This window comes from Symphalangus syndactylus, chromosome 13, assembly GCF_028878055.3.
Source record: "Symphalangus syndactylus isolate Jambi chromosome 13, NHGRI_mSymSyn1-v2.1_pri, whole genome shotgun sequence".
Taxonomy (NCBI): domain Eukaryota; kingdom Metazoa; phylum Chordata; class Mammalia; order Primates; family Hylobatidae; genus Symphalangus; species Symphalangus syndactylus.
In genome coordinates this window covers 20454262-20482100 of record NC_072435.2, presented here as the reverse complement: position 1 = coordinate 20482100, position 27839 = coordinate 20454262, and the positions used below count along the sequence as shown (strand labels likewise).

The 27839-nt window shown below is 46.4% G+C and overlaps 1 protein-coding gene across 7 annotated transcripts; it reads right to left on the bottom strand.

The window, feature by feature from the left end:
- Positions 1-352: 352 nt before the first annotated feature.
- On the bottom strand, positions 353-26563 carry ZNF329 (zinc finger protein 329). Of its 7 annotated transcripts, none has more exons than XR_010115182.1 (5): positions 26447-26563; positions 16892-16984; positions 16345-16449; positions 1432-3564; positions 353-796 (listed from the first exon to the last, which is right to left on the bottom strand). XR_010115182.1 is itself a non-coding variant. In XM_063615341.1 (4 exons), the coding sequence occupies exon 4, from the start codon at positions 3509-3511 to the stop codon at positions 1886-1888; it is 1626 nt and encodes a 541-aa protein (XP_063471411.1). In that variant the 5' UTR covers positions 3512-3564; positions 16345-16449; positions 16892-16984; positions 26447-26563; the 3' UTR covers positions 353-1885. The 7 variants fall into 7 exon arrangements, 5 of the variants coding, with proteins under 5 accessions (XP_063471411.1, XP_063471412.1, XP_063471410.1 ...); XR_010115181.1 differs by lacking the exon at positions 26447-26563 and adding an exon at positions 22430-22770; XM_063615341.1 differs by having other exon boundaries at positions 353-3564.
- Positions 26564-27839: the final 1276 nt, after the last annotated feature.

Genomic DNA, 27839 nt, shown 5'->3' with positions numbered 1-27839 from the left:
ACTGCACTGCCTCGGAAGGGCCACTCGAAAGTCATCCCAAATTTTTGACAGGCTTCCTGTTCTCCATTCTCTGGGACTCACTCTCTCTTCTACACTGACACCCCCTTATAACCCAAGTCCCAAAGAAGGAAGTTATTCTCATGCCCTGGGCTTTGGGATGCTGATTCCAGAGATGCTACTGCTCAATGCCCCTCCATCCACACTTACAGCTTCCCTGTTGCCCTGATCCAGTCCCTACTACTAATGGTCCAGAGAAACCCCAAATTAACCACCTTTTGGCTTCACTTTTTAATTTATTACCAAATTATTATGCCAACAAGTATCTGTAACAGAGAAAAAATATGATACAAAATTCCAGACCCCAAAGAAAACCACATTTTATTTCTCCATCATCCACTTTCAACATACATCCATATGTGCACATATTTTTACATGGCTGGAATAATAGTAAATCTTCTATTTGATGCCCCTTTTTGCCATATTATAAACATTTTCAACATGGCAATAAAACCTTTATAATGGTTCACAGTGGATGAATTAGAAGCATCCTAAATGAACAACCATGGAGGTAGTGGTGGGGTGATAACATAAACATAATAACTCAGTATTTTTGCTTCAACAACTAAAGCAACAAACCACATCTGTTAGAAGCAGCCCTTTCCATCTTAGCACAAGATTGTTTCAGTCTTTTTTTTTTTTTTTTTGAGATGGAGTCTCGCTCTGTCACCCAGGCTGGAGTGCAGTGGTGCGATCTTAGCTCACTGCAACCTCCACCTCCCAGGTTCAAGCAATTCTCCTGCCTCAGCTTCCCAAGTAGCTGGGATTACAGGCACACACCACTATGCCCAGCTAATTTTGGGTATTTTTGGTAGAGATGGGGTTTCACCATGCTGGCCAGGCTGGTCTTGAAGTCCTCGGCCTCCCAAAGTGCTGGGATTACAGGCGTGAGCCACCACGTCTGGCCTGCTTGTTTCAGTCTTAAGAGGAACGACTTCATTGTTCATTCACAGGTAATTTATTCACCTAGTTTGCCCTCCTGCAACGAGTCCTCAGCATTATTGCAGGAGTATAATGCAGACATACATTCAAACAGGAAAATCTCACATTCTGTGGTGTGTGCAGTAGAGCACTGTGTGGACTCTCTCATTGTACACCTTTGTTGATACAGAAAACACAGTAAGAGCCCCTGCCAAAGCCTCTCTTTCTGATTACACTTAAAAAGGTTGATTCAGGCCGGACAGTGTCTCACGCCTGTAATCCCAACACTTTGGGAAGCCGAGGTGGGTGGATCATGAGGTCAGGAGTTCAAGACCAGCTTGGCCAAAATAGTGAAACTCTCTCTACTAAAAATACAAAAAATGAGCCAGGTGTGGTGGCAGGCACCTGTAATCCTAGCTACTTGGGAGGCTGAGGCAGGAGAACTGCTTGAACCTGGGAGACAGAGGTTGCTGTGAGTGGAGATTGTGCCACTGCACAGTGAGACTCTGGGAAAAAAAAAAAAAGTTGACTCAGTGTTTGCTTATGTACAAGGTGGAAACTGCCTACTACAGGGCTCTTCATTCCAATCATGTTCTGAATGCATTCACAGGCTCTCTCTGTGGGAAGTGTCACCCCCATGTTTGCACGTTTCATTCCAGTGTGTGTGCTGTCATGTTTGGTACAGACTGAATCATCCCCAAAGACTTTTCTGCCCTCATCCTAAGTTGTCTCCCGAGTTCCCCAATGAGCAGACTTAACAGTGTGGCTCAGCAATGTCTCACATTCATCAATTCACTGGATAGCTTAAAGGATTCTTTTCTACTGACCAGAGAGGAGTCAGATCTAAGACACGCCTCCTCAACAAAGGAGTGAGAGCGGACTGGGAGACTCATGTGGCCCCCAACCATTAGGTTTCCATGGGTTGCTCTCCCAGGTGTGCTCTTTGATGTCGAACAAGGGATGAGCTCTTTTGGAACGTTTTTCCACACTGAGGACACTGGCTGGGACCCTCCCTGCTATGGAGTCTCTGATGTACTGCCAGGTGAGAGTTCTGCTTGAAGGACTTCCCACATTCTGGACACTGATATGGGGTCTCCTTAGTGTGAATTCTCTGGTGCTTGGTCAGACAGGAGCTGTCCCTGAAGGCTTTGCCACATTGATTACACTCATAGGGCTTCTCACCAGTATGAGTCCTCTGGTGCCTAATGAGGCCAGCGATATTCCTGAAAAGTTTCTGACACTGGTTGCAGCCATAGGGCTTCTCACCAGTATGAATCCTCTGGTGCCTGATGAGGTATGCACTCTCAATGAAAGTCTTGCCACATTCTTTACATTCATAGGGTTTCTCCCCGGAATGGATCTTTTGATGCACAATGAGGTGAGAGTTTCTGTTGAAGGACTTCCCACACTCTGCACACTCAAAGGGCTTTTCTCCAGTGTGAGTCCTCTCATGCTGGGTGAGGTATGAGCCATCCCGGAAAGCCTTTCCACATTTGCTACACTCATAGGGCTTCTCACCGGTGTGGATTCTGAGATGCACTGTAAGGTGGGAGATGTCAGTGAAGGGTTTCCCGCACTCGTTACATCTATATGGTTTTTCCCCTGTATGAGTTCTTTGGTGCAAAATTAAGGATGAATTTCGGTTGAAGGTTTTTCCACACTCCAGGCATTCATAAGGTTTCTCGCCTGTGTGAATTCTCTGGTGCTGCGTCAGAGCTGACCCATCACTGAAAGCTTTCCCACATTTACTGCATTCGTAGGGCTTCTCTCCTGTGTGGATCCTTTGATGCACAATCAGGTTGTAGTTCTTGGAGAAGGACTTTCCACACTCATTACAAGTATAAGGCTTCTCTCCGGTGTGAGTTCGGTGATGCAAAACAAGAGAAGAGTTCCGTTTGAAGCATTTGCCACATTCAGTACATCTATATTGTTTCTCGCCAGGGAGATTTCTCTGGTTTTCATTAAGCGATGAGCTCAGGGTAAAGATGTCCTCAAAATTCTTACCTTCATACAGTTTCTTGCCTCTTTTCATTATTTTTTGATGACCAAGAGAGGTAAAATGATTAAAAGACTTACCACTTTCAGGGTATTTGTAGGGCTTCTCTCTCACTGGATTTCTTCCATGAATAACTTCCATGGAATGGTTGAAGGCTTTTCCACAGGCATCGCTGTCACCAGTTCTCTTACCCGCATAACTTTTAGGATAGCTGGATAAGGCGGGGTCACAATCCAGACCACTAACATTTGAGTCAGGTGCATGGAAACCATTTGTTGCCAGAACTCTCTGAGATGGTAGAAGGTCTGAGCTTGCAATCAACTGCTCCCCAAAACCAGGATATTCACAAATTGCTTCCTGAGTCCCTGGTTTCTCCAGAGTTAAAGCTGATTGCCTCAAGTGTCCCTCCTGGTTCTCACAGTCCCAACCATCACCTAAACTGGACAAGCAGGGAACTTCCCTTCTGAATCTTTCCATTTCTACATCACAGGGTACTTCTCTCTCAGGAAAATTCCGAGTTGTCATTTTCAATCTCATATCCCAAACCGCAAAAAGAAGAAAAATGCAGACTTAGGCATATGAAGCTTTATCTGTAAGAGAAACAGACAATGATGATGGGCTAGGTGTGAAGATGTGTATTTTTTTACTTGTTTTCTCTTTTAAATTCAAGTTTATACAAGGAAGAGGTAAAATCATAGCCAAGGAATGGAACCAAGAACAGATTCAAAAGAACCATGTAGCATTTTCATCTTCCTAGAGAGCAGGCAGGAGGAATGGTCCTCGGGATAAATCATCACCAAAAGGATTAGTTTGAGATGTGAGACCAGAGGCCAAACATCCCTGCTCCCCCTAGAATTCCATCCCAGCCACTGCATTCTTGTCCCTGTCATGCACTGCCCATCAGTACACATTGCCAAAGCTCTGACTTCACAACGAGCTTACAACAGCACTGAAGGAGCAGTTCTCACCCCAGCTCTGTCATCAAGGTTCTGCATTCATGATAGGACAAAGCACAGGACTGGTGACCTAAAAGTTCTGGGTCTAAGTCTTAGAACTGTCAATGACCTGGCGGGGCACAGTGGTTCACACCTGTAATTCCAGCACTTTGGGAAGCAGAGGCGGGTTGATCATTTGAAGTCAGGAGTTCAAGACCAGCCTGACCAACATGGTGAGACACCATCTCTACTAAAAATACAAAAAAATCAGCCAGGCATGGTGGCACATGCCTGTAGTCCCAGCTACTCTGGAGGCTGAGGCAGAAGAATGACTTCAACCCAGTAGGCAGAGGTTGCAGTGAGCTGATATCGCACCACTGCACTCCAGCCTGGGCGGCAAAGTGAGACTCCATCTCAAAAAACAAAACAAAACAAAAACTGTCAGACTGCCCTGCATGGTTGGTATAAAAACTGGATCATGTCGGCTGGGCACGGTGGTCATGCCTGTAATCCCAGCACTTTGGGAGGCCAAGGTGGGCAGATCACAAGGTCAGGAGATCGAGACCATTCTGGCTAACATGGTGAAACCCCGTCTCTACTAAAAAAATACAAACAATTAGGCGGGCGTGGTGGCAGGCGCCTGTATTCCCAGCTACTCGGGAGGCTGAGGCAGGAGAATGGCGTGAACCCGGGAGGCGGAGCTTGCAGTGAGCCGAGATTGTGCCACTGCACTCCAGCCTGGGCAACAGAGCAAGACTCTGTCTCAAAAAAAAAAAAAAAAAAAAAAAAACTGGATCATGTACGAAGCAGTCTCCAAGGCTAGGGGATGAAGGGCATTCTGTAAATAGCTGCATGTGTCTTCATACATATCAATCTTCCTGTCACCATCCTTGTCCACTCAGACTTCACAACATTAAGACAACTGGTTGTCCCTTCATTCGTTCATTCAGTGGGACTGGGTCTCACTCTGTCATCCAGGCTAAAGTGCAGTGGTGTGACCTTGGTTCACTGAAGCCTCAATCTCAAAAACTTCAAGCAATTATCCCACCTCGGCCTCCCAAAATGCTGCAAATACAGGAATGAGCCACTGTGCCCAGCCTTCTTTCTATTTTTTAAGGTAAAATGAAAATAGACCCTTGCCTCAGAATACATACATACATATATGTCTACATTCTAGGCAATTTAAATATATATACATGTATATGTGTATATATATGTGTGTGTGTGTGCGTGTATTCAAATTTCAGAAGGATACAGGCTGCAACATAAAAGTCAAAGTTTAAATAATGTAGTATGCCTTCATAAGTGTGGCAGACTTTGATCCAACAAAACTTAACCAAAAAAACCATATGGCCAAGCATTGGGGGTCATGCCTGTGATCCCAGCACTCTGAGAGGCTGCAGTGGGAGTTATCGCTTGAGCCCACACAGAAGGCTGAGGCTGCAGTGAGCTGTAATTGTGCCACTGCATTCCAGATTGGGCAAAAGAGACAATGTCTTACAAACAAAAAACAAAAAATAAAAAACAGACAAGGATTAACAAGTCTGATATCAGCATTCAAATTTTCCATCCAATAAAAGACACAATAAGAGACAAAATGCAAGTGGCAGATAGAGAGAAAATGAGACTTAAAAGCACAAAGAATTACTGCCCAAGAGCTATAGAGGATTCTTACAGAACAGCACATAAAAAGAAAAAAAATGGGCAAAGTAATCAAAGATGCACTTCGTGAAGGGAAAAGAGAAATGTCCTGAAAACATTGGCTGGGCGTGGTGGCTCACGCCTGTAATCCCAGCACTTTGGGAGGCTGAGGCGGGTGGACCACAAGGTCAGGAGATCGAGACCATCCTGGCTGACATGGTGAAACCCTGTCTCTATCAAAAATACAAAAAATTAGCCAGGCATGGTGGCGGGCGCCTGTAGTCTTGGGAGGCTGAGGCAGGAGAATGGCGTGAACCTGGGAGGCAGAGTTTGCAGTGAGCCGAGATTGCGCCACTGCACTCCAGCCTGGGCAACAGGGCGAGATTCCATCTCAAAAAACAAACAAACAAACAATCAAACAACAACAAAAAAACACAGAGCAAAGCCAGCTAGGTTTGTAGGGAGAAAACAGCAAATCTAAGCATAGTGGGAAATTTTATTTATCTGTTTTTTGAGGTTTTTTTTCCTGATCAAATAGCTCAGATTATATTTAAATTTTAAAAAACGTTTTAATGTAATTGTTTAATTTTTATAATGGGGGTCTCAGTATGTTGCCCAGGCTGGCCTCAAACTCCAGAGCACAAGCGATCCTCCTGCCTCAGCTTCATGAGTAGCTGGGACTATAGGCACATGCCACTGCAACCAGCCATAGTGGGAGGTTTTATTTTATTTATTTAATTTTTTTTTTTTGAGACGGAGTCTCACTCTTGTCGCCGAGGCTGGAGTGCAGTGGCACGATCTCGGCTCACTGCAACCTCTACCTCCCGGGTTCAAGCAATTCTCCTGCCTCAGCCTCCCGAGGAGATGGGATTACAGGTGCCCACCACTACGCCCAGCTAATTTTTGTATTTTTAGTAGAGACGGGTTTCACCACATTGACCAGGCTGGTCTCGAACGCTTGGCCTCAGGTGATCCGCCTGCCTCAGCCCCACAAAGTGCTGGGATTATAGGCATGAGCCACTGCGCCCGGCAGGTGGGAGGTTTTAATGAACCTCTTTTAGAAATGAAAACACAGAAGAATGGAAAAGAGTTATGCAGGACAGAATGTAGTTAGCCAATCTGATCACACAGCTGGATGAAAATCTATGTACAAATTAGAATAAAATGCTTTCTTTCTAAGCACAAGTGGAACATTTGCTAACACTGACCAGGTCAAAGAAAAAGTTCAACAAAGCCCAGACTACAGCCTCTTGACTTTGAGGCAGCAAGTTAAAAGCCAGTAACAGAAAGAAAACCAAATACAATAAAACAGCGAGTAAAGCAAACCCCTATTTATTTGGAAAAATAAAAACTTGTTTCTCAGTAATTGACAGATCAAAGAGAAAACTTGACAGAAATTACAAAACACCTAGAACAGGCCAGGCGCAGTGGCTCATGCCTTGTAATCCCAGCACTTTGGGGGGCAGAGGCAGGTGGATCACGAGGTCAGGAGTTCAAGACCAGCCTGGCCAATATAGTGAAACCCTATATCTACTAAAAATACAAAAATTAGCCAGGCATGGTGGTACGTGCCTGTAGTCCCAGCTACTCGGGAGGCTAAGGCAGGAGAATCGCTTGAATCTGGGAGGCAGAGGTTGCAGTCAGCTGAGATCATGCCACTGACTCCAGTCTGGGTGACAGAGCGAGACTACACCTCAAAAGAAAAAAAAGCAAAGGAAAACACTTACAACTACACAATGATGAAAACAGCACATCTCAAAACATGTGGCAAATGAGAATGCAGAATGCAGCTAACAGTTCCTAGACTGAAAATGCTGGTCTTTAATGCCTATATTTTAAAAAGAAGGCTAGGTCAGGCATGGTGGCTCACACCTGTAATCCTAGAACTTTTAGAGGCTAAGGCAGGGATATCACTTGAAGCCAGGAGTTTGAAACCAGCCTGATTATCATAGTAAGACTGTGCCTCTATGAAAGAAAAAAAAAGCTGGGTGTGGTGGTGTCATTCGCCTTTAGTCCCAGGTAGTTGGGAAGCTGAGGCAGGAATAGCACTTGAGCCCAGAGGTTCAGGAGTTCAAGGCTGCAGTAAGTCATGATCGTATCACTGCACTCCAGCCTGGGTGACAGAGTAAGAAAGACTGTCTCAAAAAAAAAAAAAAAAAAGAAAGAAAAAAAAAAAAGGACTAAAGATGAAGTTACTGTGGGTCCTGAAGCTGCAGATGGCAGCAAGTCAACAGCCATGGTGGTCTCCGAGGCTGCCCACAGATTTTCTTGGGCCATCGCTGATGGGTTCTATGTATCATTGAAATGAATGGCAATAACACATTCTGGGATGTGAGTAACGCATGGTGCCCTCAGAATGGTCTTGTTCGCTTCACTATATGACTGATGATCTTCCAACAATAAACAACCTACTGCTTGTAAACTCATTGGACAAGCCATAAACTCAAAGTGAAAGACACTCCAGAACAATATGTACCTTATTCCACCACTAGAAAGAAGATTCAGGAGTAAGTCCCTCCTTCAACACCTTGTAAGTACAGATAATAAAAAACAGTTTAAACATTTAAAAAATGGGACTTTTTATGTAGTTGTACCTTTAGGGCTCACCATTAACTTGATTATTACTGACTAAAAGAAAAGAAGATTGAAGACGAGTGATCTCACCATTCAATTTACAACTTACGGGAAAGAACTATGGACTAACCCAATGGGAGGTAGAAGGAAAGTGTTAATAAAAATCACAGCAGAGGCTGGGCGCGGCGGCTCAAGCCTATAATCCCAGCACTGTGGGAGGCCGAGGCGGGTGGATCACCTGAGGTCAGGCATTCGAGACCAGCCTGATCAACAAGGTGACACCTCGTCTCTACTAAAAACATAAAAATTAGCCAGGCATGGTGGCAGGTGCCTGTAGTGCCAGCTACTCGGGAGGCTGAGACAGGAGAATCACTTGAACCCAGGAGGCGGAGGTTGCAGTGAGCCGAGATCGCACCACTGCACTCTAGCCTGGGTGACAGAGCAAGACTGTCTCAGGGGAAAAAAAAAAAATCGCAGCAGAAATTATGGAAATTAAAAAAAAGAAACCAGTTGAGAAAATGAAAACCAAGTCTGTCATTTGAAAAGACAAATGAAAGAGACCATTAAAAAACAGCAAGAAAAAGGCCAGATATGGTGGCTCATACCTGTAATCCCAACACTTTGGGAGGCTAAGGCAGGTGGACTGCTGGAGGTCAGGAGTTTGAGACCACCCGGGGCAACACAGCAAGACCCCATCTCTACAAAAAAAAAAAAAAAAAAGCCAGCCATGCTGGTATGCACCTGTGGTCCCAGCTACTTGGGAAGCTGAGTGAGGTGGGACGATCACTTGAGCCTGGGGGTCAGAGGTTGCAGTGAATGGAGAGAGCGCCACTTCACTCCAGCCTAGCTGACAGAGCAAGACCCTGTCTCAATAAATAAATAAAATTTTTTAAAAAGCAAAAATGAACACATAAGTGATACTAATTGTCAGACAAGCGTTTAACTAACAGTGTAAGGTTAACAAAATGGCAAAGTTGGATTTATCCTAGGAACGTAAGGACTAGGAAACATTGGAACATCTATTAATACAATTCCCCATATTATCAGATTAAAGTAGAAGACAGCTCCCTTACAGCTTATCCCAATACATTCAGAAAGTAATATGAGAAAATCTCACCAAGACTCATGATCAAAATACTCTCAGATTCAAGTAATAGATCCTTTATCTCAATAAACTCAAAAAGTACTTTAAGGAAACGTCAGACTCCTAAGGAAAATTCTTAATAATTACGGTCATAGGGAATTAATGTGAACATCACACCTTAAAACATCAGAAAAAAGGAAACATCAGAATCATTTACTTTCAAGTCCAGGCCAAGGCCTTAGACACTTGCTATGTGCACAGCATTCAGCAGTGATGTCGAATCACTGGGGCCAGCCAGTGATCACCTGGGGCCAGCCAGTAGGAGGACCATGCTCCCAGCTGTCACCCCTGGATGCTGCAAGGACCTCTCCTGTGGAAAGGGCTCCTGAAGCTGCCCTGCCGCATGACATGTTTCCTGTTCTGAACCTTCTGGATAGCCTGGGACCTGGCATGGTCTGTGGCCATGCTGTGAAAACAAGGGACTTGAAAGCACCTCCCTGCAGGTTTGTGAAGGGAGGATACACATGTACAGTTAAAAGAAATAAAACAGGCCGGGTGCGGTGGCTCACGCCTGTAATCCCAGCACTTTGGGAGGCTGAGGCGGGCTGATCACATGAGGCCAGGAGTTTGAGAACAGCCTGGCAGACATGGCAAAACACCATCTCCAGTAAATATACAAAAATTAGCTGGGCATGGTGGTGCACGTCTGTAATCCCAGCTACTTGGGAGGCTGAGGCACAACAATCGCTTCACCTAGGAGGCGGAGGAGACAGAGCAAGACTGTCTCAAATTTTAAAAAAAAGTAAAAAAGAAAATAAAAGATGAGATAAATCAGACATATACAGGGTGATATCATTTATGGAATTTTTTCAGACACACAAAATACTCTCTTAGAAATAAAAATATAATGATACATTGGCAAGACACCAACCAAGGCTGTGATTACGTCTCTCTTGGGGGTAGGGAGGCTAACTCGCCTTGAGGAACAAAAGGAATGTCCATTTCATCTATAACAGATACTTCCTTTGTTGAAATAAAACTTAAACACCACCAAGAAAGTGAAAACACAACACACCAAATGGGAGAAAATATTTATATTATGTGTATCTAGAATATAAAAAACTCTTACAATTCAATAATAAAAAGACAAAAACCCAATTTTTAGAAATGGGCAAAGGATCTTGTCTTAGTCTGGGCTGCTACAACAAATAGACTGGGTGGCTTAAACAACAGAAATCTATTTCTCACAGTTCTGGAGGCTAGGAAATCCAAAATCAGTGTGTCACCATGCTTGGTTCTGGTGAGGGTCCTCTTCCTGGTTTGCAGATGGCCACCTTCTCAGTGTGCCTTCACAGGGCACAGCAGGAAGCAGGAGCTCCTGAGAGCTCTCCTGTCTCCTCTTATAAGAGCACTGATTTCACTAAAAAAGGTTCTACCCTCGTGACCTAATTACCTCCCACAGGCCTCATCTCCAAATACCATCACAGTGGGGATAAGGCATCAATATACAAATTTTGAGTGGACACGACATTCACCCCATAGGAGTTCTGAATAGATATTTCCCCAAAGAAGTCATACAAATGGCCAATGAGCACATGAAATGATGATCAATATCATTAGGTATTAGGGAAATGCTGATCAAAACCACAGTGAGATACCACTTTACACTCACCAGTATGTTCAATATTTAAAAACAAACAAAAACAGTAACAAGTATTGGCAAGGATATGGAAAAACTGGAACCTTCTCACTGCCGGTGCAAATGTAAAACAGTGTAGCTACGGCCGGGCGCAGTGGCTCACGCTTGTAATCCCAGCACTTTGGGAGGCCGAGGCGGGCGGATCACAAGGTCAGGAGATCGAGACCACGGTGAAACCCCGTCTCTACTAAAAATACAAAAAAAATTAGCCGGGCGTGGTGGTGGGCGCCTGTAGTCCCAGCTACTCGGAGAGGCTGAGGCAGGAGAATGGCGTGAACCCGGGAGGCGGAGCTTGCAATGAGCCGAGATTGCGCCACTGCACTCCAGCCTGGGTGACAGAGCGAGACTCTGTCTCAAAAAAAAAAAAAAAAAAACAGTGTAGCTATTTTGGAAACCAGTCTGATGATTCTCAAAAAGGAAAATACGGAGTTGTCATATGATCCAGCTATTCCACTGCTATGGTTTGGATACGGTTTGCTTGTCCACACCAAATCTCATGCTGAAATTTAATCCCTACCGTGGTGGTGCTGGGGCAGGCAGCCTATCAGGAGGGGTTTGGGTCATGGAGGTGGAACCCACATGAACGGCCTGGTGCTGTTCTCATGGTAGTGAGTTCTCGCTCTCGAGACTGGATCGGTTCTGGGGGAAATGAATTAGTGCCCCCAGAATTGTATTGATTCTTTACATAGACTTAGGGCTTTAGAATTTAAAGAATTATATGGATATTTAATATTACCAGTAAATTTAGAGTGCACTGCAAAACAGATTATAAACCATGCACATTAGAAAAAAATTTACTCAAAATGGATCAGCCTAAACATAAAAGCTAAAACTCTAAGACTCTTTTTTTTTTGAGACAGAGTCTTGCTCTGTTGCCGAGGCTGGAGTGCAGTGGCATGATCTCGGTTCTCTGCAAGCTCCGCCTCCCGGGTTCACACCATTCTCCTGCCTCAGCCTCCAGAGTAGCTGGGACTACAGGCGCCCGCCACCACGCCCGGCTGATTTTTTGTATATTTTTTAGTGGAGACGGGGTTTCACCATGTTGGCCAGGATGGTCTCGATCTCCTGACCTCGTGATCCGCCTGCCTCGGCCTCCCAAAGTGCTGGGATTACAGGCGTGAGCCACCACGCCCAGCCCTTTTTTTCTTTCTTAAGAGACAGGGTCTCACACTCTTGTCCAGCCTAGACTGCAAGGTGCAATCAAGGCTCAACACAGCCTCAATTTCCCGGGCTCAAGTGATCTTCCCACCTCAGCTTCCTGAGTAGCTGGGACCACAGGTGCACACCATCACACATAATTTTTTTTTTTTTTTTTTTTGAGACAGAATCTCACTCTGTCTCAGGCTGGAGTACAGTGGCATGATCTCAGCTCACTGCAACCTCCACCTCCTGCGCTCAAGCGATTCTCTTGCTTCAGCCTCCTAAGTGGCACACGCCCCCATGCCCGGCTAATTTTTGTATTTTTAGTAGACAGGGTTTCACCATGTTGGCCACGCTGGTTCCAAACTCCTAACCTCAAGGGATCTGCATGCCTCAGCCTCCCAAAGTGCTGGGATTACAGACGTGAGCCACCACACCCAGCCTAAATTTTTCTTTTTTTTTTTTTGGTAGAGATGAGGTCTCACTATATGGGCCAGGCTGGTCTTGAACTCCTGGGCTCAAGCAATCCTCCCACCTCAGCCTTCGAAAGTGCTGGGATTACAGTTGTGAGCCACCACGCCTGGCTTAACACTCTCTTTTTTTTTCTGAGACAGAGTCTTGCTGTGTTGCCCAGACTGAAGTGCAGTGGAGCGATCTCAGCTCACTGCAACCTCCTCCTCCCGGGTTCAAGTGGTTCTCCTCACTCAGCCTCCCGAGTAGCTGGGATTACAGGCATGTGCCACCATGCCTGGCTAATTTTCGTATTTTCAGTAAAGATGGGGTTTCTCCATATTGGTGAGGCTAGTCTTGAACTCCTGACCTAAGGTGATCAACTCTTGGCCAGCCGCAGTGGCTCATACCTGTAATCCCAGCACTTTGGGTGGCTGAGGCAGGTGGATCACTTGAGCTCAGGAATTCGAGACCAGCCTGGGTAACATGGTGAAACCCCACCTCTACTAAAAATACAAAAACTAGCCAGGCATGGTGGCATGCACCTGTAGTCCCAGCTACTTGGAAGGCTGAGGCAGGAGGATCACTTGAGCCCAGCAGGCAGAGGTTGTAGTAAGCTGAGATCATGCCACTGCATTCCAGCCTGGGCAACAGAGTGAGATCCTGTCTCAAAAAAAAAAAAAAAAAAACTTTTGTGCTTCCAAGAATATCACTAAGAAAGTTAAAGGCAACCCACAGAATGGGAGAAAATATTTGCAAATCACATATAGGATAAGGGACTAGTATCCAGAATATAAGTGTCACAATTCAATAATTAAAAAAAACTCAGGCCAGGTGCGGTGGCTCCTGTCTGTAATCCGAGCACTTAGGAAAGCCGAGGCGGGCAGATCACCTGAGGTCGGGAGTTCAAGACCAGCTTGATCAACATGGAGAAACCCTGTCTCTACTAAAAATACAAAATGAGCCAGGGGTGGTGGCGCATGCCTGTAATCCCAGCTACTCGGGAGGCTGAGGCAGGAGAATCGCTTGAACCAGGGAGGCAGAGGTTGCAGTGAGCCAAGACCATGCCACTACACTCCAGCCTAGGCAACAAGAGTTAAACTCTGTCTCAAAAAAAAAAAAAAAAGGGCCGGGCACAGTGGCTCACGCCTGTAATCCCCGCACTTTGGGAAGCCAAGGCGGGCAGATCACGAGGTCAGGAGATCAAGACCATCCTGGCTAACACGGTGAAACCCACCTCTACTAAAATTACAAAAAATTAGCCAGGCGTGGTGGCATGCGCCTGTAGTCCCAGCTACTCGGAAGACTGAGGCAGGAGAATTGCTTGAACTCCAGAGGCGGAGGTTGCAGTGAGCAGAGATCGTGCCACTGCACTCCAGCCTGGGCGACAGAGGGAGACTCAAAAACAAACAAACAAACAAACAAAAAACCACAAAACTCATTTAATAAATGGACAAAAGGTCTGAATAGACAATATTCAATAAATAAAAATGCTCAATATCATTAACTATTGGAGAAATTAAAATCTTTTTTTTTTTTTTTCTTGAGACAGGGCCTTGCTCTGTCTCCTAGACTGGAGTGCAGTGGCGCGATCTCAGCTCACTGCAACCTCCACCTCTAGGGTTCAAGTGATCCTCCCGTCTCAGCCTCCTGAGTAGCTAGGACTACAGGCATGTGCCACCACACCTGGCTAATTTTTGTATTTTTTGGTAGAGATGGGGTTTTACCATGTTGCCCAGGCTGATCTTGAACTCCTGGGCTCAAGCCATTCCCCTGCCTTGGCCTCCCAAAGTGCTGGGATTACAGGCATGAGCCACTACATCTGGCCAAAATATAAATCTAAACCACAAAAAGATACAACTTCGGCCGGGCACGTTGGCTCATGCCTGTAATCCCAGCACTTTGGGAGGCCGAGGCAGGCGGATCACAAGGTCAGGAGATCAAGACCATCCTGGCTAACATAGTGAAACCCCGTCTCTACTAAAAATACAAAAAAAAATTAGCTGGGCGAGGTGGCGGGCGCCTGTAGTCCCAGCTACTCGGGAGGCTGAGGCAGGAGAATGGCGTGAACCCCGGGGGGCGGAGCCTGCAGTAAGCTGAGATTGTGCCACTGCACTCCAGCCTGGGCGACAGCGAGACTCTGTCTCAGAAAAAAAAAAAAAAAAAAGATACAACTTCACACCCACTAGGATGGCTGTAATCACTTCTACTCCTAGATAGCTATCCCAAAAGAAATGAAAACGTGTATTCTGGCTGAGTGCAGTGGCTCATGCCTGTAATCCCAGAACTTTGGGAGGCCAAGGCAGGCAGATTGCTTGAGCCCAGGAGTTCGAGACCAGCCTGGGCAACATGGCGAACCCTCCTCTACACAAAAAATACAAAAATTAGCCAGGCATGGTGATGCACACCTGTAGTCCCGGCTACTCAGGAGGCTGAGGTGGGAGGATCGCTTGAGCCAGAAGCAAAGGCTGCAGTGAGCTGTGGTCGTGCCACTGCACTCCAGCTTGTGTGACAAAGCGAGACTCTGTCTCAAAAAAAAAAAAAAAAAAAAAAGGTGTTAACAACTCGGTGTCCATCAACAGATGAATGGATAAGCAAAATGTGTTCTATCTACACAATGGAAAATTTTTTTTTTTTTTGGAGACAGAGTCTCACTCTGTCACATAGGCTGGAGTGCAGCCTGAGCCACCACGTCCGGCAACAATGGAATATTCTTCATCCATAAAATGAACAAAGTAAAGACACATGCTGGCCAGGTGCGGTGGTTCAAGCCTGTAATCCCAGCAGTTTGGGAAGCCGAGGTGAGTGGATCATTTAAGGTCAGGGGTTCGAGACCAGCCTGACCAACATGGTGAAACTCCATCTCTATTAAAAAAATACAAAAAAATTAGCCGGTGTAGACCGGGCGAGGTGATTGAAGCCTGTAATTCCAGCACTTTGGGAGGCCGAGAAGGGTGTATAACCTGAGGTTGGGAGTTTGAGACCAGCCTGACCAACATGGAGAAACCCCGTCTCTACTAAAAATACAAAATTAGCCAGGTGTGGTGGCACATGCCTATAATCCCAGCTACTCAGGAGGCTGAGGCAGGAGAATCGCTTGAAACCAGGAGGCGGAGGTTGCGATGAGCCGAGATCGTGCCATTGCATTCCAGCCTGGGCAACAAGAGCGAACCTCCGTCTCAAAAAAAAAAAACCAAAAAACAAATTAGCCGGGTGTGGTGGCCCTTGCCTGTAATCCCAGCTACTGAGGGGGCTGAGGCAGGAGAATTGCTTGAACCTGGGAAGCAGAGTTTGCAGTGAGCCCAGACTGCACCACTGTACTCCAGCTCAGGTGACAGAGCAAGACTCCATCTCAAAAAAAATAAAATAAAGACCCGTGCTATAACATGAAACATTTTCCTAAGTCTAACAAGCCACACACAAAAGACCACATATTGTAGGCTATTTATAAGAAATGTCCATAACAGGCAAATCTATAAGACAGAAAGTAGATTAGTGATTACCTAGGGTTGGGAAAGATGGGGGAGTGACTGCTAAATGGTATGGGTTTTCCTTTTCAGGGGTGATGAAAACATTCGAAGATTGACTGTAGCAATGGATATACAAGCTAGTTAATATAATAAAAAACAGTGAATTGTACACTTAAAAGGGTAAATTGTATGCTGTATGAATTATATCTCAATAAAGCTGTTTTAAAGAGTAAGTATGTGTCGAGTCTGTAAGTGTCAGAACCACTGGTCTAGACCCCATCTGCCACATTTCTGGTATTTTAGGACTTTATAAAGGAAATAACAGTCCTTGCAGGGATGTGCTGAGCTCGTGTAGACTTCCATTCCCTGGTACTCACCTCTGAAAGGCTGAGGGATCCACTCAGGCCAGGTGCGTGGATACTTGACGTCGACGGTTGCTGGACATTAGCCATTTGCGCCCATCCACACGGCTCCAGCCATCTCTGTGGGACACCCATAATAATGTTTACTTTACTTGTTCACAACTCATTAACAAAAATAAATCATTTACCAACTTTAATCCCATGCTGATAAAGTCAGCCATGTGATTACAAGTGTGATAAAGAGTCTGACTCCATTTTGGATGGCTGTGACAGCTTTCAAGCCCCCACCCCTTTCTCCTTCTCCCTCTCATCTGGGCAAGCTAACAAGAAAGTCTGGGTGTTTCCTCCTTGGTGCCAGCAGGAAGTTCAAACTATGCAAGCCCCAACCCCAACCCCACTATCTAATCACAATGAAAGCCCATCCACAGCCGGGTGCACTGGCTTACACCTGTAACACCAGCACTTTGGGAGGTCGCGGCAAGAGGATCACTTGAGCCTAGGAGTTCAAGGCCAGCTTGGACAATGTAGTGAAATGCCTTTAGCCAGGAGTGATGGTGCATACCTGAAGTCCCAGCTACTTGGGAGCCCAGGAGCTCAAGGCTGCAGTGAGCTGTGATAGTGCCACTGCACTCCAGCCTGGGTGAGACAGCAAGACCTTGTATCAAAAAAAAGAAAACAAAAATTAACAAAATTATATAGTACCTTTGTAGTGAAAACTTGAAAAAGTTTACTCAAGGCCTGAAAGGGCATTGGAGTAAGTGAGGAGCTAGACCAGGTACACAGATGAAAGGGCCAAGTACTGAAACCAGGACAACTCTCACTAGACCTGTAAAAGCAATGCTTTCCAAGCAAATCTCTGGAATAACTTTACTGACGCATGACAAAATTCACATTGAAGAAGACAGCTTCCTGAAATATCCATGACAACTCCTTAAAAAACAAAAAGAAGAGAGGAAAAAGAGCTGGGAGTAGTTGTTTTGCCAAAGTCAAGGCTTCTCCTTAAAGTTCCAGTAAGCAAGCAACCCAGTGAAGGTACAGGAAGGACAGAGCCCCAAACAGACTTGGAGACATTTAATACTTTAAAAGGTGGTAAAGGTGGCCTCACACATTAGCAAGAGTAAGTATACCTCTTGCTGTCTTTTCAGATGGAAAAATAATTACAATTCCAAATTCACTCACGCTCACACACAGGCTTATGAGACCTACATAGTATGTGAGAAAAAATTTTTTTGAATGATTAGAAATAACAGAACTAGGCTGGGCGCAGTGGCTCACGCTTATAATCCCAGGACTTTGGGAGGCCAAGGCAGGTGGATCACCCGAGGTCAGGAGTTCAAGACCAGCCTGGCCAACATAGTGAAACCCTGTCTCTACTAAAAATACAAAAATTAGCCGGGCGTGGTGGCAGGCGCCCGTAATCTCAGCTATTCGGGAGGCTGAGGGCGGAGAATTGCTGGAACCCGGGAGGCGGAGGTTGCAGTGAGCCGAGATTGCGCCATTGCACTCCAGCCCGGGCAACAACAGCGAGACTCAGTCTCAATAAATAAATAAGTAAAGAACTACAAGAATATCTTTGAGTTATCAGAGTAGAAAAAATTTTTGTTGTTGTTGTTGTTATTTTGTTTTTGTTTTTGTTTTTTTCAGATGGAGTCTCGCTCTGTCACCCAGGCTGGAGTGCAGTGGCGTGATCTCGACTCACTGCAACCTCCGCCTCCTGGGGATTCTCTTGCCTCAGCCTCCCGAGTAGCCAGGACTACAGGTACTTGCCACCACATGCAGCTAATTTTATATCTATATCTATATCTATATCTATCTATCTATCTATCTATCTAATTTTTTTTTTTTTCTGAGACGGAGTCTCGCTCTGTAGCTGGGCTGGAGTGCAGTGGCGTGATCTCGGCTCACTGCAACCTCCGCTTCCTGGGTTCAAGCGACTCTCGTGCCTCATCCTCCTGAGTAGTTGAGATTACAGGCACGCGTCACCACACTCGGCTGTTTATATTTTTAATAGAGATGGGGTTTCATCAAGTTGGCCAGGCTGATCTCGAACTCCCGACCTCAGGTGATCTGCCTGCCTCGACCTCCCAAAACTCTGGGATTATAGGCATGAGCCATGGCGCCCAGACAAGAATTTTTTTTTTTTTTAAAGAGACAGAGTCTTGCTTTGATGCTCAGGCTTGAATGCAGTAGTATGATCATGGTTCACTGCAATCTTGAATGCCTGGGCTCAGGAGCCGTGACCAGAGTACGCCATCACACCTGGCTAATTTTTTTCTTTTTTTTTTTTGATATGGAGTCTTGCTCTGGAGTCAGGCTGGAGTGCTGTGGTGCGATCTCGGCTCACTGCAAGCTCCGCCTCCCGGGTTCATGCCATTCTCCTGCCTCAGCCTCCCGAGTAGCTGGGACTATAGGTGCCCACCATCACGCCCGGCTAAATTTTTGTATTTTTAGTAGAGACGGGGTTTCACCGTGTTGGCCAGGATGGTCTCGATCTCCTGACCTCGTGATCTGCCCGCCTCCGCCTCCCAAAGTGCTGGGATTACAGGCATGAGCCACTGCGCCCGGCCATTTTTTTTTTTTTAATGTTTTGTAGAGATTGGGTCTCACTATGTTGCCCAGGCTGCTTTCAAACTCCTGAGCTCAAGTGATCCTCCAGCCTCAGACTCCCAAAGTGCTGGGATTAAAGCGTGAGCCACTGCATCAAGCCAAAAAAAATTTCTTTTTTCTTCCTTTTTTTTTTTTTTTTTGGAGACAGTGCCTCACTCTGTCACCCAGGCTGGAGTGTAGTGGCATGATCTCAGCTCACTGCAACCTCTGCCTCCTGGGTTTAAGTGATTCTCCTGCCTCAGCTGCCCGAGTAGCTTGGATGACATGTGCCCGCCACCACACCCAGCTAATTTTTATATTTTTAGTAGAGACGGGGTTTCACCATCTCGGCCAGGCTGGTGTTGAACTCCTGACCTCAAGTGATCCCCCAGCCTCAGCTTCCCAAGGTGCTGGGATTATAGGCGTGAGCCACTGTGCCAAGCCAAAGAATTTCTTAACTCACAAAAGGCACAAAACATAAAGAAAAAGATTTGAAACATCTTGCTATATCAAAATGAGTAATACACCATGAACATAAGATTAAAAGAACATTCAAAGTACCATCTCTAGAGTGGCTTATCAATTACAGAGGGGAAAAAGTAGAGGATCCCAGCAGAGAGCACTTTAATCACATGACAAAACTCTGATCACCGCCAGCCTCACATGCTTCCTGACACGACACACCAAAAAGAACATGATGTCACTCAGACAATGCCCTGCCCAAGATGAGAGTCTGAATTTAATATTGGGAATATCAAATGAACATCAAGTGACAAACTACACAACCACCAGCTGGGTCTTTTAAAAATGTATCAATTTCATGAAAAAAAAAAAGAAAGGAGAGTGCCATTCAAGGTTGAGGGAGATGAAAATAATATGACAAGTCAATGTAACACAGGATCCTGGATTGGATCCTGGATCAAAACAAATACCCAAAAACCATACAAACGAGATCAGCTACATACAAACTGTATCAGACAAGAATTCTGTATCAATAATAAAGTATCTGGGGCCAGGCACAGTGGCTCACGCCTGTAATCCCAGCACTGTGGGAGGCCAAGGTAGGCAGATCACTTGAGGTCAGGAGTTCAAGACCAGCCTGGCCAACATGGTGGAACCCCGTCTCTACTAAAAATACAAATATTAGCTGGGCATAGTGGCACACGCCTGTAATTCCAGCTACTTAGGAGGCTGAGGCAGGAAAATCACTTGAGCCCGGGAGGTAGAGGTTGCAGTGAGCCGAGATCACTCTACTGCACTCTACCCTGGGTGACAGAGTAAGATTCCATCTTAAAAAAAAAAAAAAGTATACTTGGGTGTGATAATAACACTAGTTTTGTTCAAGAATGTTCTTTTTGGCTGGGTATGGTGGCTCACACCTGTAATCCCACCACTTTGGGAGGCCAAGACAGGAGGACTGCTTAAGACCAGGAGTTCAAGAACAGTCTGGGCAACATAGTGAGACCTCATCTCTATAAAAAATACAAAATTAAAAAATAAGAACGTTACTTTTTTCACGAGATCCTGGCTGAAGTATTTCAGTGAGGTATGATATCTACAACACACTTTCAGTAACTCAGCCAAAAAAACTAAGTGTATGTAAATATGTCTGTACCATACCTGCCTCTGCAACACTTGTGTGTACAAGTGTGTGTGTAAAATATAAAAAGAAAACCCTACGTCAAGAGGCGTTTGAACCAAAGCAAACCTCCATCTTAAATGGGGACTGGGTAAAATAAGGCTGAGACCTACTGGGCTGCATTTCCAGACAGTTAAGGCATTCTAGGTCACAGGATAAGACAGGAGATTGGCAGAAGATACAGGTCATAAAGACCTTGTTGATAAAACAAGCTTGCAGTAAAGAAGGTGGCTAAAACCCACCAAAACCAAGATGGCGACAAGAGTGACCTCTGGTCCTGCTCCCACTAGCACCATGACAGTTTACAAATGTCATGGTAACATCAGGAAGTTACCCTATATGGCCTAAAAATGGTAGGCATGAATAATCCACCCCTTGTTTAACACAGAATCAAGAAATAACCATAAAAATGGGCAACCAGCAGTTCTTAGGGCTGCTTTATCTATGGAGTAGCCATTCTTTTATTCCTTTACTTTCTTAATAAACTTGCTTTCACTTTACTGTATGGACTCGCCCTGAATTTTCTTTCCCAAGATATAAGAACCCTCTGTTGGAGTATAGCTCGAGACCCCCTTTCTGGTAACACCTATGCATGTGTTTGAGGCAGGGAGAAAAGAAACATAAAGCTAATGTGGCAAAAAGTGTTAATTTTAGAATCTGGATGGTTTTACGAGTGTTAAACTATTCCTGCAACTTTTATGCGAATGTGGAACTTTTCAAAATGAAAAGTTGGGTGAAGAGAGAGGTAAACAAGCAGTAGAATGGAGGAAAGTCACTTGGTGTGGGAAAAAAGAAAAAACAGAAAAAAGCTGGGTATTCAAAACGTACTTTAACAAGCCCAAGTTCCTATAGCCAAATTTTTTTACTTGGCAAAAAATAAGGGACCTTTTCAGGCTGATGGTAATTTTAATAAAGGTTTAGGTTGCATTTGTCAAAACTCATCAATGGTACAGGGGATATCTGTGCATTTCACTGAAAGTCAATTTTGGCTCAAAAAATTTAAAAAAGCACTATTGAACTCTAATTCATGGTAAGCATAGTGAGGTGTTTGAGGGAGAAGAGTTGTGTTATCTGCAACTTACTTTGAAATGTTTCTAAAAATAGGTGGACTAATGGATGGCTGAAAGGATGGACAGAAGGAAAGATAAGGGATACAGTAAGTTCAGCAGATGTTAACCGGGTCGTTCACTGCACAAGTCTTTCAGCTTCTCTATCTAAATCAACATTTTATGTCATAAAATATTGAGACTGGAAGAGTGCACAAACGAAATATGCCACTAAACCAGGGAAAAAGACAGCGAAATGGTCACTAAATAGGTGCAAAAATGCGGCCCTCACTGAGAATTGCAGAAAAACATGATTTTGCAAATATCAAATGGAAAAACACACAGGTGATCTAACAACTCGGAGACTCAAGGGGAAGTGGCTCAGCCCACTGGCTCACGGCCGCCAATTCAGCCGGAGGCCCACTCTAGCCTATACTGCCCCTCCCACCTGCCAGAAAAGCGGTAGACTTGGGGGTTACCCCAGGAGACGGACCAGGACACCCAGCAGGCGCGGCAAAACGGTCTCTATGGGAGGGCGGGCTAGAGATGCGAGCGCGGAACTCACGGGTGACGCTAAGGAAAGAGCGGGGGCGTCCAGACCAGCCCCGGAGCAACCTCGCCCTCAGAGGAGTGACCCCAATCGCCACGGAGCGTCCCCACCCGCCAGGACAACTACGCCCCTGGCCCGACATGCCCACTACCCGCGTGAAACCCACCCGCGGACGCACCCCTCACCTCCCCACAAGAACTCAGCGGGCCTCCACCCGCCAAGCCGTCCCTCCGCGGAAAACGGAGGCAGCGCAGGGCTCAGGGATGCGTCGGCACTTACGGTTGGCGGCCGGCGGCAGCCATGTTCCGGGCGATTGCGCTTGCGCAGCTGCCGGGACCAGGATGTGCGCGTGCGCGGAGTCCCCGAGCTTCCCCCGCCCAACGCTGGGGCGGCCGCGGGTACCGGGTTATTCATTACCCAGGCGTGGACTTGCCTCGGGGCGGACGCGCAGGCGTTTACCCTCTCCTATGGCCTCCTCTGATTTTAACCCGATGCTATCATTATTTTGTTATAGAGTCTTCCTTTTATTTACTGCATAATTTCCTAAAATATTTCTTTATCTATAATCTTGTTTTTTTGGGATAATAATGTTAAAATTCAGAATAAGTACACTCATTATTCATTGGCAATATAATTATTATTATTATTTTTTTTTTTTTTTTGAGACAGAGTCTTGCTCTGTCACCCAGGCTGGAGTGCAGTGGCGCGATCTCGGCTCACTGCAAGCTCCGCCTCCCGGGTTCACGCCATTCTCCTGCCTCAGCCTCTCCGAGTAGCTGGGACTACAGGCGCCCGCCACCACGCCCGGCTAATTTTTTGTATTTTTAGTAGAGACGGGGTTTCACCGTGTTAGCCAGGATGGTCTCGATCTCCTGACCTTGTGATCCGCCCGCCTCGGCCTCCCAAAGTGCTGGGATTACAAGCGTGAGCCACCGCGCCCGGCTGCAATATAATTATTTACTGGGTGCGTGGCTCACGCCTGTAATCCCAGCATTTTGGGAGGCCTAATTTGTTAAAATGACTAGATCTAAGAAATGTAAACAAAACCAGTAACTTTCCTCTGTAGTAACAATAGCTGGTTGAAAATGAAAACTACACATTGTTTTCCTTCTTTCAGTGGTTCTCTTTAACTTTAGCATGGGAAAATTGGAAGCCTAAATACTGACAGGGAAGAGAGAAACTGTGGTATGTGCAACGGAGCAATAGGGGGTGGTTAAAACAAACGGACTGGGCTTACCTAAGGTCAGGAGTTCGAGACCACCCTGGCCAACATGGTGAAACCCCGTCTCCACTAAAAATACAAAAATTAGCCAGGCGTGGTGACAGGCGCCTGTAATCCCAGCTCCTTGGGAGGCTGAGGCAAGAGAATCACCTGAACCCGGGAGGCAGAGGTTGCAGTGAGCTGAGATCGTACCATCACACTCCAGCCTGGGGGACAAGAGCGAGACTTCGTCTCGGAAAAAAAAAAAAAAAAGGACTAACGTATATACAAGATGGACAGTTCTCCAAAAACAGAGTTCAAAAAGTAAACTGTGCACTTATCCACATGATACAACTTACCTGGAAATAAAAGACACAAAATCTATGTTATACAGAGATTGATACATAAGTAGTAAAGTAACAATAACATGGACCAGATAGATTGTCCAACCTCAAGAAAGTGGCAACTGAGGGGAAAGACTTGGGGAAGAGACAAAGGAGACCTCAGTTATACCTGTGATGCTTGATATGAAAAAACAAATCAAAACCTGAAAATCTGACTACATGTTAACACAGGTAAAATCTCGATGATACATGGGTATCATCTTTATTATTTATAGATTATTCTATTACTCTCTGAACCTCTCCGCAGGTTGAAATACTTCACAATTTTGAAACGAAAATTGGAAAAAAAATTCTAATCCATAATAGTGATTAAATTGTCACAATAGTGATGCTAGGAGCAACTTGGAAATCAATTAGCAAAAGCAATAAAGGATCTTCATGAAGAAAATACAAAAACCTCATTAACAGACCTAAAGTTAAGTTCAGAACACACTGACATTATTCCTGAATGGAAAGTATTTTTTTTAAATTTCTCCATGAAGGCCTATATATTTTTTAAAGTATTAAAATATCAGACCAGGCACAGTGGCTCACGCCTGTAATCCCAACTCTTTGGGAGGCTGGGCTGGGGGGATCACCTGAGGTCAGGAGTTCAAGATGAGCCTGGCCAACATGGTGAAACCCCATCTCTAAAAATATAAAAATTGGCTGGGCATGGTGGCTCACGCCTGCAATCCTAGCACACGGTCTCAAAAAAAAAAAAAAAAAAAAAGATCTTCACAAAACTACTAAACAAAATTATAGCAATTCCAATTCGAAGACTCCCCCAGCCCCCAGCTCACAGAATAAAACAACTTAAAGATCATATGGAGAAAAGTCCAACAGTATCTGGTTAAAAGAATAGTCGGAGGCCAGACGCGGTGGCTCACAACTGTAATCCCAGCACTTTGGGAGGCCGAGGCAGGTGGATCACTTGAGGTCAGGAATTCAAGACCAGCCTGGCGAACATTGTGAAACCCGTCTCTACTAAAGATACAAAAATTAGCCGGGGGTGGTGGCGGGTGCCTCTAATCCTAGCTACTCAGGAGGCTGAGGCAGGAGAATTGCCTGAATCCAGGAGGCGGAGGTTGCAGTGAGCTGAGATCATGCCACTGCACTCCAGCCTGGGCGACAGAACTATACTCTTGTCTCAAAAAAAAAAAAAAAAAAAGTCAGGCACCCTTTATTAGATACTAAAATGTACCATATTAAGCAGATGGGCTCAAATAGGCACTAAAACAGACACAAATATCAGAAGAATAGAAGAGTATGCAAGAAGAGATGAGTAAAAGTAATAATCTAGTAATATAGTTAACAATAAAGCATAACATCATTAATAATATCAAGGGTGTTTTTTCCATTCAGTGGCAAAGAGAAATCCTTAGTGCTAAGTACAGTGCTGACACAAGTGTATATTCTTTATTGTATTTTTTGAGACTGAGTCTCACTGTCCCCCAGGCTGGAGTGCAGTGACGATCTCAGCTCACTGCAACCTCCACCTTTCCCAGGTTCAAGTGATTCTCCTGCCTCAGCCTCCAGAGTAGCTGGGATTACAGGCGCACACCACCACACCCAGCTAATTTTTGTATTTTTAGTGGAGACAGGGTTTCACCTTGTTGGCCAGGCTAGTCTCAAACTCCTGACCTCAGGTGATCCACCCACCTCAGCCTCCCAAAGTGCTGGGATGACAGGCGTGAGCCACCGCGCCCGGCCACAAGTGTATATTCTTGTAGGTCACATGTAGGCAATCTTTTCCTGTGAAAAGCCCAATAATAAACATTTTCAGCTTTGCAGACCATAAGGTCTCTGCCATGACTACCCAACTCTTCCAGGTAGCAGCATAGATAATACTAAACAAACAAGTGTGACTGCATTCCAATAAAACTTTACAGAAACAGAAGGCCCACTGAGGCCATTGTTTGCTAGTCCCTGTTCAGGAATTATCTGTTTGTTCTTGGGGTAGGAGATTTTCTACATCAAGATAAGCATCCCAGAAGTCATTTACAAAATGGCACTTTTTTTTTCTCTTAGAAATGCCAGGATGTAGTCCAGTGGCATGATCATAGCTCACTGCAGCCTTGACCTCCTGGGCTCAAGCAATCCTCCCATCCCGACCTCCTCAGTTGCTGGGACTACAAGTGTACACCACCATGCCTGGCTAATTTTTTTAGTACAGATGGGGTCTCACTATTTTACCCAGGCTGCTCTCAAACTCCAGGGCTCAAGTAATCCTCAGCCTCCCAAAGTGCTGGGGTTACAGGCGTGACCCACCCTGCCTGGCCGACATATGTGGTTTTTTTTTTTTTTGAGACAGTCTTGCTCTATCCCCCAGGCTAGGGTGCAGTGGTGTGATCTCAGCTCACTGCAGCCTCCAACCTCTCCAACCCCGGTTCAAGCGATTCTCCTGTCTCAGCCTCCCAAGTGGCAGGGATTACAGGCACGTGCCACCACGCGCGGCTAATTTTTGTATTTTTAGTAGAGACAGGGTTTCACCATGTTGGCCAGGCTGGTCTACAACAACTGAGCTCAGCAATCAGCCCACTTGGGCCACCCAAAGTGCTGGGGTTACAGGCGTCAGCCACAGCTGTAGCTTCTTTAATGGGGCACTCAAGGCCTTTTGCTGCTGGCTCAACATCCCTTTCAGGCCTTCACTGACCTATGCCACACGGCACTTGCTCCCAGGGATAAAGAGCCAGATCAGCTTCTGCTCACCCCAGTCCTCTTGCCAGAAAGGCCCTCTGGCCTTTGTCCAGTTGCTGGACGCTGCCTCTTCTTTCTGGTTGGTCTCCTCCTCCAGGAGGCATTCGCGAACGCTCCAGTGGAGCCACACGGTCCATGCCTCTTCCACTTATTAAATCAACACCGACAGATTCATAGGCAGCCCCTTCCTCGTCTTTTTTTTCCTCCTGAGCTCGGGAACGTCTGCCGGGGGTGAGGAGGACTCGCAGACCACCCCCCTCCAGGCGGAGGTGGGGGGCTGTCACCTGGCCAAGTGTCCGGAGAACGGCTCGGGCGGCTGACACCGCAGTCCGCGAGGGGCGAGAAGGATCCTTGGACTGTGGGCAGGATCGCAGGCAGCGGAGGCCCTGCCCGGAAGGCGGGATCTGGGGACGATCCCCATTCCTGCCAGCCGCAGACGCGGAGCCCACAGGAGTCCCCGCAGCCCTAGCCCGTGCACCCACGGCGGAGCCGAGGCCGCGACTCCGGGCCTGTTGGCCGGAATCCGCAGCCGTGTCCCGGGCCGCCCCGGTCGCGGCCACCCCTGAGAGCCCCTGGCTCCGCTCTATCCCGCAGTAGCTTGGGGAGTGCAGATCATTACGCCCACCCGCCAAGGCGGACGCCGGACCTTCCGCTGCGCATGAGTGCCCACTGCGGCGCCGTCGCTGCGCATGCGTGTGCTTGCACCGCCTACATCTCCCAGAAAACCCCGCGGCGCGGCGCGCCACCGCTTCCTCCCTCAGGTTGCGTTAGTCGCGACGATGGCGCCCCCCAGCGGCAGCAGGGAGGCTGTGGGGGTCCTGGGCGTTGCGGTGTGCAGGTGTTCTGGGCGGATGCCTGGCGCCGACCTTGAAGGGACCCGAACGTGAGAGGGAAAAACGCCCGTGATGCCAAAGCTTGGGCAGCGGACAGCCAAAATCCTGAAACCCCGTGGTGCTCCCTGTGATTCACTTTCCAGAGGCCCCTCAGTGCCCCGACGCTGGCCCGGAGGGCGGTCGCTATCTTGAGACTGAAGCTCACTTTCGGATCCTGGGCGTTCTTGCCAGGTTTTTAATTAATACAGAGAAAACCAGTGGCTTAGTGACAGTTCGTTTTGAAACTCCCAGAGGAGGGCGGGGCGCAGTGGCTCACGCCTGTAATCCTAGCACTTTGGGAGGCCGAGGTGGGCGGATCTCCTGAGGTCAGGAGTTCAAGACTAGCCTGGCCAACATGATGAAAACCCATCTCTACTAAAAATACAAAAAATTAGCCGGGCGTGGTGGCGGGCACCTGTAATCCCAGCTACTCAGGAAGGCTGAGGCAAGAGAATCGCTTGAACCCAGGAGGCAGAGGTTGCGGTGAGCCGAGATGGTGCCATTGCACTCCAGCCTGGGCAACAAGAGCAAAA